The 12,186-nt window shown below is 50.4% G+C and overlaps 1 protein-coding gene across 1 annotated transcript in view; it reads right to left on the reverse strand.

The window, feature by feature from the left end:
• Window positions 1-19: 19 nt before the first annotated feature.
• EIF2B2 (eukaryotic translation initiation factor 2B subunit beta) overlaps window positions 20-12,186 on the reverse strand; it is a 15,238-nt gene continuing 3,071 nt past the window's right edge. The window contains exons 2-8 of the mRNA XM_063948295.1: window positions 12,087-12,186; window positions 9,819-9,967; window positions 9,573-9,736; window positions 9,408-9,503; window positions 9,189-9,326; window positions 9,034-9,100; window positions 20-214 (exon numbers count right to left, since the gene is read on the reverse strand). The exon at window positions 12,087-12,186 is cut by the window's right edge and continues 21 nt beyond it. Of these exons, the coding sequence (XP_063804365.1) occupies window positions 57-214; window positions 9,034-9,100; window positions 9,189-9,326; window positions 9,408-9,503; window positions 9,573-9,736; window positions 9,819-9,967; window positions 12,087-12,186 (872 nt within the window). The 3' untranslated portion in view covers window positions 20-56. The remainder of the gene's footprint in view (window positions 215-9,033; window positions 9,101-9,188; window positions 9,327-9,407; window positions 9,504-9,572; window positions 9,737-9,818; window positions 9,968-12,086) is intronic.

A 12,186-nucleotide genomic window follows, 5' to 3' on the forward strand; every position in this document is an offset into this window, starting at 1 on the left:
TACACGTCTGTCCTGCAGCCAGTGTTTCATTTGTTTATTATTGCAGAATGGAAATCTCACAGGTCGTGGTCAGCAGGGTGGTACAGCTCACTCATCAGTCTGTAGATATATGATGGAGCATTCCCTCCTATGTTGGAAATGAACAATGTGATAAGCTCAACAGGCACGTGGTCAAATATGGGGCAGTGAGCGCTCACCTTCGACAGGATCTCACCTGCAGGAAACACAAATGTTACATCTCTGCAGACAAAGGGCATGCTGTCCCTGCACAATGTACTCTGCCCGTGCACACTGCCGCCCCTCATATCCCAACTGCCCCATTCCTACACACTGCTGCCCCCTCATATCCCAACTGCCCCATCCTGAGCAACACACCCCTTCCCAACTGCCCCCATCCTGAGCAACACACCCCATCCCTACACACTGCCGCCCCTCATATCCCAACTGCCCCATCCCTACACACTGCTGCCCCCTCATATCCCAACTGCCCCATCCTGAGCAACACACCCCATCCCAACTGCCCCATCCTGAGCAACACACCCCATCCCTACACACTGTCACCCCCTCACATCCCAACTGCCCCATCCTGAGCAACACACCCCATCCCTACACACTGCCGCCCCTCACATCCCAACTGCCCCATCCTGAGCAACACACCCCATCCCTACACACTGCCGCCCCTCATATCCCAACTGCCCCATCCCTGCACACTGCCGCCCCTCATATCCCAACTGCCCCATCCCTACACACTGCTGCCCCCTCATATCCCAACTGCCCCATCCTGAGCAACACACCCCATCCCAACTGCCCCATCCTGAGCAACACACCCCATCCCTACACACTGCTGCCCCCTCATATCCCAACTGCCCCATCCTGAGCAACACACCCCATCCCAACTGCCCCATCCTGAGCAACACACCCCATCCCTACACACTGCTGCCCCCTCACATCCCAACTGCCCCATCCTGAGCAACACACCCCATTCCTACACACTGCCGCCCCTCCCATCCCAACTGCCCCATCCTAAGCAACGAACCCCATCCCTGCACACTGTCACCCCTCCCATCCCAACTGCCCCAAACTGAGCAACGAACCCCATCCCTGCACACTGTCACCCCTCACATCCCAACTTCCCCATCCTAAGCAACGAACCCCATCCCTGCACACTGTCACCCCTCACATCCCAACTGCCCCATCCTAAGCAACGAACCCCATCCCTGCACACTGTCACCCCTCACATCCCAACTGCCTAATACTGAGCAACACACCCCATCCCTGCACACTGCCCTCCTCAACACTCTCGTCACAATGCAGTTATCCCCACTCATTACAGAACACCCTCCTCACCCCCATAGCCCCCCCCCCCCCTCCCTGCACAACACCCTTGTCATCCAGGCATAATCCCCTGCTCCCTGCACAATTCCCTCCTCATACCCTAAAACCCCTATCCCTGCATACTATCCTATTCCCACTCACACAGCTCCTCCTTGCACAATTCCCTCCTCATACCCTAAAACCCCTATCCCTGCATACTATCCTATTCCCACTCACACAGCTCCTCCTTGCACAATTCCCTCCTCATACCCTAAAACCCCTATCCCGGCATATTATCCTATTCCCACTCACACAGCTCCTCCTTGCACAATTCCCTCCTCATACCCTAAAACCCCTATCCCTGCGTACTATCCTATTCCCACTCACACAGCTCCTCCTTGCACAATGCCCTCCTAATACCCTAAAACCCCTATCCCGGCATATTATCCTATTCCCACTCACACAGCTACTCCTTGCACAATTCCCTCCTCATACCCTAAAACCCCTATCCCGGCATATTATCCTATTCCCACTCACACAGCTCCTCCTTGCACAATTCCCTCCTCATACCCTAAAACCCCTATCCCTGCATACTATCCTATTCCCACTCACACAGCTCCTCCTTGCACAATTCCCTCCTCATACCCTAAAACCCCTATCCCGGCATATTATCCTATTCCCACTCACACAGCTCCTCCTTGCACAATTCCCTCCTCATACCCTAAAACCCCTATCCCGGCATATTATCCTATTCCCACTCACACAGCTCCTCCTTGCACAATTCCCTCCTCATACCCTAAAACCCCTATCCCGGCATATTATCCTATTCCCACTCACACAGCTCCTCCTTGCACAATTCCCTCCTCGTACCCTAAAACCCCTATCCCGGCATACTATCCTATTCCCACTCACACAGCTCCTCCTTGCACAATTCCCTCCTCGTACCCTAAAACCCCTATCCCTGCATATTATTCTATTCCCACTCACACAGCTCCTCCTTGCACAATTCCCTCCTCATACCCTAAAACCCCTATCCCGGCATATTATCCTATTCCCACTCACACAGCTCCTCCTTGCACAATTCCCTCCTCATACCCTAAAACCCCTATCCCGGCATATTATCCTATTCCCACTCACACAGCTCCTCCTTGCACAATTCCCTCCTCGTACCCTAAAACCCCTATCCCGGCATACTATCCTATTCCCACTCACACAGCTCCTCCTTGCACAATTCCCTCCTCGTACCCTAAAACCCCTATCCCTGCATATTATCCTATTCCCACTCACACAGCTCCTCCTTGCACAATTCCCTCCTCATACCCTAAAACCCCTATCCCGGCATATTATCCTATTCCCACTCACACAGCTCCTCCTTGCACAATTCCCTCCTAATACCCTAAAACCCCTATCCCTGCATACTGTCCTATTCCCACTCACACAGCTCCTCCTTGCACAATTCCCTCCTCATACCCTAAAACCCCTATCCCTGCATATTATCCTATTCCCACTCACACAGCTCCTCCTTGCACAATTCCCTCCTCATACCCTAAAACCCCTATCCCGGCATATTATCCTATTCCCACTCACACAGCTCCTCCTTGCACAATTCCCTCCTAATACCCTAAAACCCCTATCCCTGCATACTGTCCTATTCCCACTCACACAGCTCCTCCTTGCACAATTCCCTCCTCATACCCTAAAACCCCTATCCCTGCATACTATCCTATTCCCACTCACACAGCTCCTCCTTGCACAATTCCCTCCTCATACCCTAAAACCCCTATCCCGGCATATTATCCTATTCCCACTCACACAGCTCCTCCTTGCACAATTCCCTCCTCATACCCTAAAACCCCTATCCCGGCATATTATCCTATTCCCACTCACACAGCTCCTCCTTGCACAATTCCCTCCTCATACCCTAAAACCCCTATCCCGGCATATTATCCTATTCCCACTCACACAGCTCCTCCTTGCACAATTCCCTCCTCGTACCCTAAAACCCCTATCCCGGCATACTATCCTATTCCCACTCACACAGCTCCTCCTTGCACAATTCCCTCCTCGTACCCTAAAACCCCTATCCCTGCATATTATTCTATTCCCACTCACACAGCTCCTCCTTGCACAATTCCCTCCTCATACCCTAAAACCCCTATCCCGGCATATTATCCTATTCCCACTCACACAGCTCCTCCTTGCACAATTCCCTCCTCATACCCTAAAACCCCTATCCCGGCATATTATTCTATTCCCACTCACACAGCTCCTCCTTGCACAATTCCCTCCTCATACCCTAAAACCCCTATCCCTGCATACTATCCTATTCCCACTCACACAGCTCCTCCTTGCACAATTCCCTCCTCATACCCTAAAACCCCTATCCCGGCATATTATCCTATTCCCACTCACACAGCTCCTCCTTGCACAATTCCCTCCTCATACCCTAAAACCCCTATCCCTGCGTACTATCCTATTCCCACTCACACAGCTCCTCCTTGCACAATGCCCTCCTAATACCCTAAAACCCCTATCCCGGCATATTATCCTATTCCCACTCACACAGCTACTCCTTGCACAATTCCCTCCTCATACCCTAAAACCCCTATCCCGGCATATTATCCTATTCCCACTCACACAGCTCCTCCTTGCACAATTCCCTCCTCATACCCTAAAACCCCTATCCCTGCATACTATCCTATTCCCACTCACACAGCTCCTCCTTGCACAATTCCCTCCTCATACCCTAAAACCCCTATCCCGGCATATTATCCTATTCCCACTCACACAGCTCCTCCTTGCACAATTCCCTCCTCATACCCTAAAACCCCTATCCCGGCATATTATCCTATTCCCACTCACACAGCTCCTCCTTGCACAATTCCCTCCTCGTACCCTAAAACCCCTATCCCGGCATACTATCCTATTCCCACTCACACAGCTCCTCCTTGCACAATTCCCTCCTCGTACCCTAAAACCCCTATCCCTGCATATTATTCTATTCCCACTCACACAGCTCCTCCTTGCACAATTCCCTCCTCATACCCTAAAACCCCTATCCCGGCATATTATCCTATTCCCACTCACACAGCTCCTCCTTGCACAATTCCCTCCTCATACCCTAAAACCCCTATCCCGGCATATTATCCTATTCCCACTCACACAGCTCCTCCTTGCACAATTCCCTCCTCGTACCCTAAAACCCCTATCCCGGCATACTATCCTATTCCCACTCACACAGCTCCTCCTTGCACAATTCCCTCCTCGTACCCTAAAACCCCTATCCCTGCATATTATCCTATTCCCACTCACACAGCTCCTCCTTGCACAATTCCCTCCTCATACCCTAAAACCCCTATCCCGGCATATTATCCTATTCCCACTCACACAGCTCCTCCTTGCACAATTCCCTCCTAATACCCTAAAACCCCTATCCCTGCATACTGTCCTATTCCCACTCACACAGCTCCTCCTTGCACAATTCCCTCCTCATACCCTAAAACCCCTATCCCTGCATATTATCCTATTCCCACTCACACAGCTCCTCCTTGCACAATTCCCTCCTCATACCCTAAAACCCCTATCCCGGCATATTATCCTATTCCCACTCACACAGCTCCTCCTTGCACAATTCCCTCCTAATACCCTAAAACCCCTATCCCTGCATACTGTCCTATTCCCACTCACACAGCTCCTCCTTGCACAATTCCCTCCTCATACCCTAAAACCCCTATCCCTGCATACTATCCTATTCCCACTCACACAGCTCCTCCTTGCACAATTCCCTCCTCATACCCTAAAACCCCTATCCCGGCATATTATCCTATTCCCACTCACACAGCTCCTCCTTGCACAATTCCCTCCTCATACCCTAAAACCCCTATCCCGGCATATTATCCTATTCCCACTCACACAGCTCCTCCTTGCACAATTCCCTCCTCATACCCTAAAACCCCTATCCCGGCATATTATCCTATTCCCACTCACACAGCTCCTCCTTGCACAATTCCCTCCTCGTACCCTAAAACCCCTATCCCGGCATACTATCCTATTCCCACTCACACAGCTCCTCCTTGCACAATTCCCTCCTCGTACCCTAAAACCCCTATCCCTGCATATTATTCTATTCCCACTCACACAGCTCCTCCTTGCACAATTCCCTCCTCATACCCTAAAACCCCTATCCCGGCATATTATCCTATTCCCACTCACACAGCTCCTCCTTGCACAATTCCCTCCTCATACCCTAAAACCCCTATCCCGGCATATTATTCTATTCCCACTCACACAGCTCCTCCTTGCACAATTCCCTCCTCATACCCTAAAACCCCTATCCCTGCATACTATCCTATTCCCACTCACACAGCTCCTCCTTGCACAATTCCCTCCTCATACCCTAAAACCCCTATCCCGGCATATTATCCTATTCCCACTCACACAGCTCCTCCTTGCACAATTCCCTCCTCATACCCTAAAACCCCTATCCCTGCGTACTATCCTATTCCCACTCACACAGCTCCTCCTTGCACAATGCCCTCCTAATACCCTAAAACCCCTATCCCGGCATATTATCCTATTCCCACTCACACAGCTACTCCTTGCACAATTCCCTCCTCATACCCTAAAACCCCTATCCCGGCATATTATCCTATTCCCACTCACACAGCTCCTCCTTGCACAATTCCCTCCTCATACCCTAAAACCCCTATCCCTGCATACTATCCTATTCCCACTCACACAGCTCCTCCTTGCACAATTCCCTCCTCATACCCTAAAACCCCTATCCCTGCATACTATCCTATTCCCACTCACACAGCTCCTCCTTGCACAATTCCCTCCTCATACCCTAAAACCCCTATCCCGGCATATTATCCTATTCCCACTCACACAGCTCCTCCTTGCACAATTCCCTCCTCGTACCCTAAAACCCCTATCCCGGCATACTATCCTATTCCCACTCACACAGCTCCTCCTTGCACAATTCCCTCCTCGTACCCTAAAACCCCTATCCCTGCATATTATCCTATTCCCACTCACACAGCTCCTCCTTGCACAATTCCCTCCTCATACCCTAAAACCCCTATCCCGGCATATTATCCTATTCCCACTCACACAGCTCCTCCTTGCACAATTCCCTCCTCATACCCTAAAACCCCTATCCCTGCATACTATCCTATTCCCACTCACACAGCTCCTCCTTGCACAATTCCCTCCTCATACCCTAAAACCCCTATCCCGGCATATTATCCTATTCCCACTCACACAGCTCCTCCTTGCACAATTCCCTCCTCATACCCTAAAACCCCTATCCCGGCATATTATCCTATTCCCACTCACACAGCTCCTCCTTGCACAATTCCCTCCTCATACCCTAAAACCCCTATCCCGGCATATTATCCTATTCCCACTCACACAGCTCCTCCTTGCACAATTCCCTCCTCGTACCCTAAAACCCCTATCCCGGCATACTATCCTATTCCCACTCACACAGCTCCTCCTTGCACAATTCCCTCCTCGTACCCTAAAACCCCTATCCCTGCATATTATTCTATTCCCACTCACACAGCTCCTCCTTGCACAATTCCCTCCTCATACCCTAAAACCCCTATCCCGGCATATTATCCTATTCCCACTCACACAGCTCCTCCTTGCACAATTCCCTCCTCATACCCTAAAACCCCTATCCCGGCATATTATTCTATTCCCACTCACACAGCTCCTCCTTGCACAATTCCCTCCTCATACCCTAAAACCCCTATCCCTGCATACTATCCTATTCCCACTCACACAGCTCCTCCTTGCACAATTCCCTCCTCATACCCTAAAACCCCTATCCCGGCATATTATCCTATTCCCACTCACACAGCTCCTCCTTGCACAATTCCCTCCTCATACCCTAAAACCCCTATCCCTGCGTACTATCCTATTCCCACTCACACAGCTCCTCCTTGCACAATGCCCTCCTAATACCCTAAAACCCCTATCCCGGCATATTATCCTATTCCCACTCACACAGCTACTCCTTGCACAATTCCCTCCTCATACCCTAAAACCCCTATCCCGGCATATTATCCTATTCCCACTCACACAGCTCCTCCTTGCACAATTCCCTCCTCATACCCTAAAACCCCTATCCCTGCATACTATCCTATTCCCACTCACACAGCTCCTCCTTGCACAATTCCCTCCTCATACCCTAAAACCCCTATCCCTGCATACTATCCTATTCCCACTCACACAGCTCCTCCTTGCACAATTCCCTCCTCATACCCTAAAACCCCTATCCCGGCATATTATCCTATTCCCACTCACACAGCTCCTCCTTGCACAATTCCCTCCTCGTACCCTAAAACCCCTATCCCGGCATACTATCCTATTCCCACTCACACAGCTCCTCCTTGCACAATTCCCTCCTCGTACCCTAAAACCCCTATCCCTGCATATTATCCTATTCCCACTCACACAGCTCCTCCTTGCACAATTCCCTCCTCATACCCTAAAACCCCTATCCCGGCATATTATCCTATTCCCACTCACACAGATCCTCCATGCACAATTCCCTCCTCATACCCTAAAACCCCTATCCCGGCATATTATCCTATTCCCACTCACACAGCTCCTCCTTGCACAATTCCCTCCTCGTACCCTAAAACCCCTATCCCGGCATACTATCCTATTCCCACTCACACAGCTCCTCCTTGCACAATTCCCTCCTCGTACCCTAAAACCCCTATCCCTGCATATTATCCTATTCCCACTCACACAGCTCCTCCTTGCACAATTCCCTCCTCATACCCTAAAACCCCTATCCCGGCATATTATCCTATTCCCACTCACACAGCTCCTCCTTGCACAATTCCCTCCTAATACCCTAAAACCCCTATCCCTGCATACTGTCCTATTCCCACTCACACAGCTCCTCCTTGCACAATTCCCTCCTCATACCCTAAAACCCCTATCCCGGCATATTATCCTATTCCCACTCACACAGCTCCTCCTTGCACAATTCCCTCCTAATACCCTAAAACCCCTATCCCGGCATATTATCCTATTCCCACTCACACAGCTCCTCCTTGCACAATTCCCTCCTCATACCCTAAAACCCCTATCCCGGCATATTATCCTATTCCCACTCACACAGCTCCTCCTTGCACAATTCCCTCCTAATACCCTAAAACCCCTATCCCGGCATATTATCCTATTCCCACTCACACAGCTCCTCCTTGCACAATTCCCTCCTCATACCCTAAAACCCCTATCCCTGCATACTATCCTATTCCCACTCACACAGCTCCTCCTTGCACAATTCCCTCCTCATACCCTAAAACCCTTATCCCTGCATACTGTCCTATTCCCACTCACACAGCTCCTCCTTGCACAATGCCCTCCTTACACCCTGAGACACCTGTACAATGTGACCTTCCTTGGCCAATGCACTCCTCACACAGTCTCCATCCTCCCCCCCCCCTTCTTGCGCAATTCTCTCCACGCCCATGCATTCACCCCAACAGTGGCCAGGAGATGTGATAGGTGTTCTCCCATCTCCCTACCTCTGCCTTTATAAACATTTTTCTTCTTCGGGTTCCATAGGGTCCACATTCTCCGTCTTATTTAGTTATGGCTCTTCCGTGATCAGCGCATACACAGGATTATCACCCTAGTACCCAAACCACCGGCTGATCTTCCTCTGTATCCCACATCACCTCCCTCCACACTCACCTTCTGAAAATGGGAGGACCTCCTGGGGGGAGACAAACTTGTGAAATGAATCCTCTTCATTAGGAAACTGCAGGGAGAAAAACACTGCAGAGTAATCCGACACAGACCCCTCATCGAGTCCATTTCCCCAGACTGAGTGTAACCGGGCCCCTTACCTGAGGGGACAGCTTGAACATGGGTGCACAGACAATGAGGGGAGTGGAGTGATGCTTTGCGGCTAGGGCCAGCGTGTGTGTCCCTGACACTGCCCGCAGGGAGCCGTTAGCCAAGATGGTCTTAGTTCCGATGATGACCTGTCAACGGATAAAAGAGGTCACATGATGCAGACAAGATACCGCACGACACAGCACAAAACTGTCCCCTCCTTAGCTTACCTTATTGACCCGCGACATGACTGCAAAGATGGCTGCATCTGTGATCACCGTGGTCTCTATTCCTGCCTTAGACAAACTGGCTGCCATATCATGGCCCTAAACACAAGACCTGTCGTCATTAGAGCTGAACGGACCCCCCACCCTGTCCCTCCTCCTGCTGCTTACCTGACAGAAGGGGGCGCACTCTGCCACGATGACATGGAATTTCCGTTTGCGCGCCGCTTCTTCCAGAAAAAGCTGGACAGTCCGCGAACGTCCGATTGTCATTATAACCTCATTGGAATGGATGTGCTCTTTGGCCTGAGCCGCAATGTTGTCTGTTGTGCCCTCTGTACGAGAGACAGCAAGGAGTCAGAAAGAAAAGGCTCGGAGAACAGGAGGAACGTTTCAGCCACCAGGCCGGATAATTACCCAGTTCAGTCAGCAGCTCGTTTACAACTTCAATCACATTTGCCTTCAACAGCGGGAATGACGTGTTGAAGTCATCACTGAGCCCCTCTGCGGTCACCAGCTTATGCAGCGACTCCTGCTGGTCATTCTCCTCACTGCACCCTCGTAGCCTGGACAGAGCACACAGCCACGTTACATATGAGCATTCATATCCGCACAAACCAAGAGAGGGGTATTATCAACGATTGTCCATTTAGAAACTATAGGAGGACAGATGATAATGAAACGTGACAGTTGTGACCGGGGACGTCTGTGTCACGACAACACACGGCTCCAAATTCAGAATATAAATGACTACATCCGTATTAGGGGACATATGTTCCCCATTCATCAATTCTGCCACAAGCAGTATTAAAACATAACATCTGTATTGCTCTATAGGGACTGGGACCATATATCTAGGCCAGGTCTTCTTATTAGGAGACTTCCAGAAGAGAGAAGGAACGACGTGCCCCCTTATATACTGTAATATCTCCTAATTATGAGCTAGGTCTGGGGGTGATTTAGGCGATACAATTATATATTTTGTTACACATTAAACCAGCAGTAAATAATCCTGGCTCAAGCCTATAGAGAACGACTGTACAATGTCTATTTCCTTAAAGCACAGCCAAGAAACACAAACTTACACTAACCCCTATAAGGACAATGGTGGTGTCCCTCTCTATGACCAGTCCAATATTCGTGACTCTGTATCATCAGATATTAAATGTTCATTTAATGTCTCATTCTGCCAAAGCAGTCAGTCTTACATTGCAGTATTCAAGATATAGCGGGGTTTCTATTGTTAACATGTTGTCACAGAGAAAATTTTATTTCTCCTTCATCCACTAGGGGGCAGTGGAGTGCAGTTACAATGGGGAGATAGTAGGCAGTAACTGGGAGCTGGCACTTTAAAACTCAAACAGATCCAGGGGGGAATGACGCACATCCTAAGGAGTTCCGCTGGAGAACCGGACAGATACATTTTGAAACACAGATACCAAATGCTGGTTGCTTGGGATCTTGTAGTGTAAGAAGCAGGGGTGCACCCTAACCTGCTTATAGTCAAACCAGCGCACGGGAAGGGGTGTGGCATGGTATGCCAGGGGCCGGGCTCCCAGTGACCAGCATACCAGCGCCGGAAGCCCGCCCGCCGGCATACCGACAGAGCTGCGAGCGCAAATGAGCCCCTTGCGGGCTTGCTGCGCTCGCCACGCTGCGGGCACGGTGGCTCCCTCCAGGAGGGTCATGGACCCCCACGAGGGAGAAAAACTGTCGGTATGCCGGCTGTCGGGATTCCGGCGCCGGTATACCGACAGTCGGCAACCTGAAGACCACCCCACGGGAAGGAGAGACTAATGGCCTCTTATTACTGATAGACCTAATGCACATTTAGTTTATTAGTATCCACGACCACAGCATTGATCGGATAGTAATGCCTTGCACGAAATAGCAGATCGGCTATCCCCAGCATGGATCCAGCCCTGCTGACTTGGAGGAGACTGGGATTTCCTGATACACTGTGTTAGTGCTGCGGTTCTATCTAATGTATAAACACTGTTTGCATATATCATGGCGTCGTATCCCATTTCATCGCTGCTCTCAGCTACGGGCATTTAGGGTTAGGGTGGAGGTCTGCGTAGGCGTGCCAGTCATCTCCGTGATGCCATTTACAAACACCAGTCTGCAGTATGGCGATGGCAGGTGTAAGGCTTGTAAACACCATTCTGTTAAGAGGTTTGTGTATTAGAAACAATGAATTGAATAGAATGTAAAGTTATAAGACATTTCCAGATTTCTCCATTTCATAGAATATCCCCAGCATCCAACCGGCCCATTCTATACGGTGGTGATGTGACCCCCACCGTCACCATCAGTGTCCTATGTATGCAGAAAGGATAAAGACCCCCATATATCTAGCCATCATTTCCCCAACCCGACTGTAACCACAGAATGCCTCCGTCTGGGAAATGCTTCATGTTCAGAGTCCTCGATTTGCCCAGTCTGGATCGGGGAATTGAGATTTTTAAACTTGCTGAATATTCCCGATTCCCCGTCCCAGACATTGGGGGGGATCAGGAAAATGTAACAATTAGTCACAGATGTATGGGGGTCTTCACTTAGGACATCTTCTCAGATAATACACTGAACAAGGCCCTTTCCACCATCAGATATTGCTCCGATAATACTTGGCCATAAGCAAATGATACTATTACTACTGGCACCCCGTTTCTGCTGGGGGCTCACCTGCCGTACTCCTCTCGGATGAGCTTCAACACACGCCGGACCATGTTTCCCACCGTAGTCTCCGATGGCTGAGCAGCGGCCATTCTTCTGCCCTCCCGCC

This window comes from Pseudophryne corroboree, chromosome 12 (genome assembly GCF_028390025.1).
Source record: "Pseudophryne corroboree isolate aPseCor3 chromosome 12, aPseCor3.hap2, whole genome shotgun sequence".
In the NCBI taxonomy this organism is placed as follows: Eukaryota; Metazoa; Chordata; class Amphibia; order Anura; family Myobatrachidae; genus Pseudophryne; species Pseudophryne corroboree.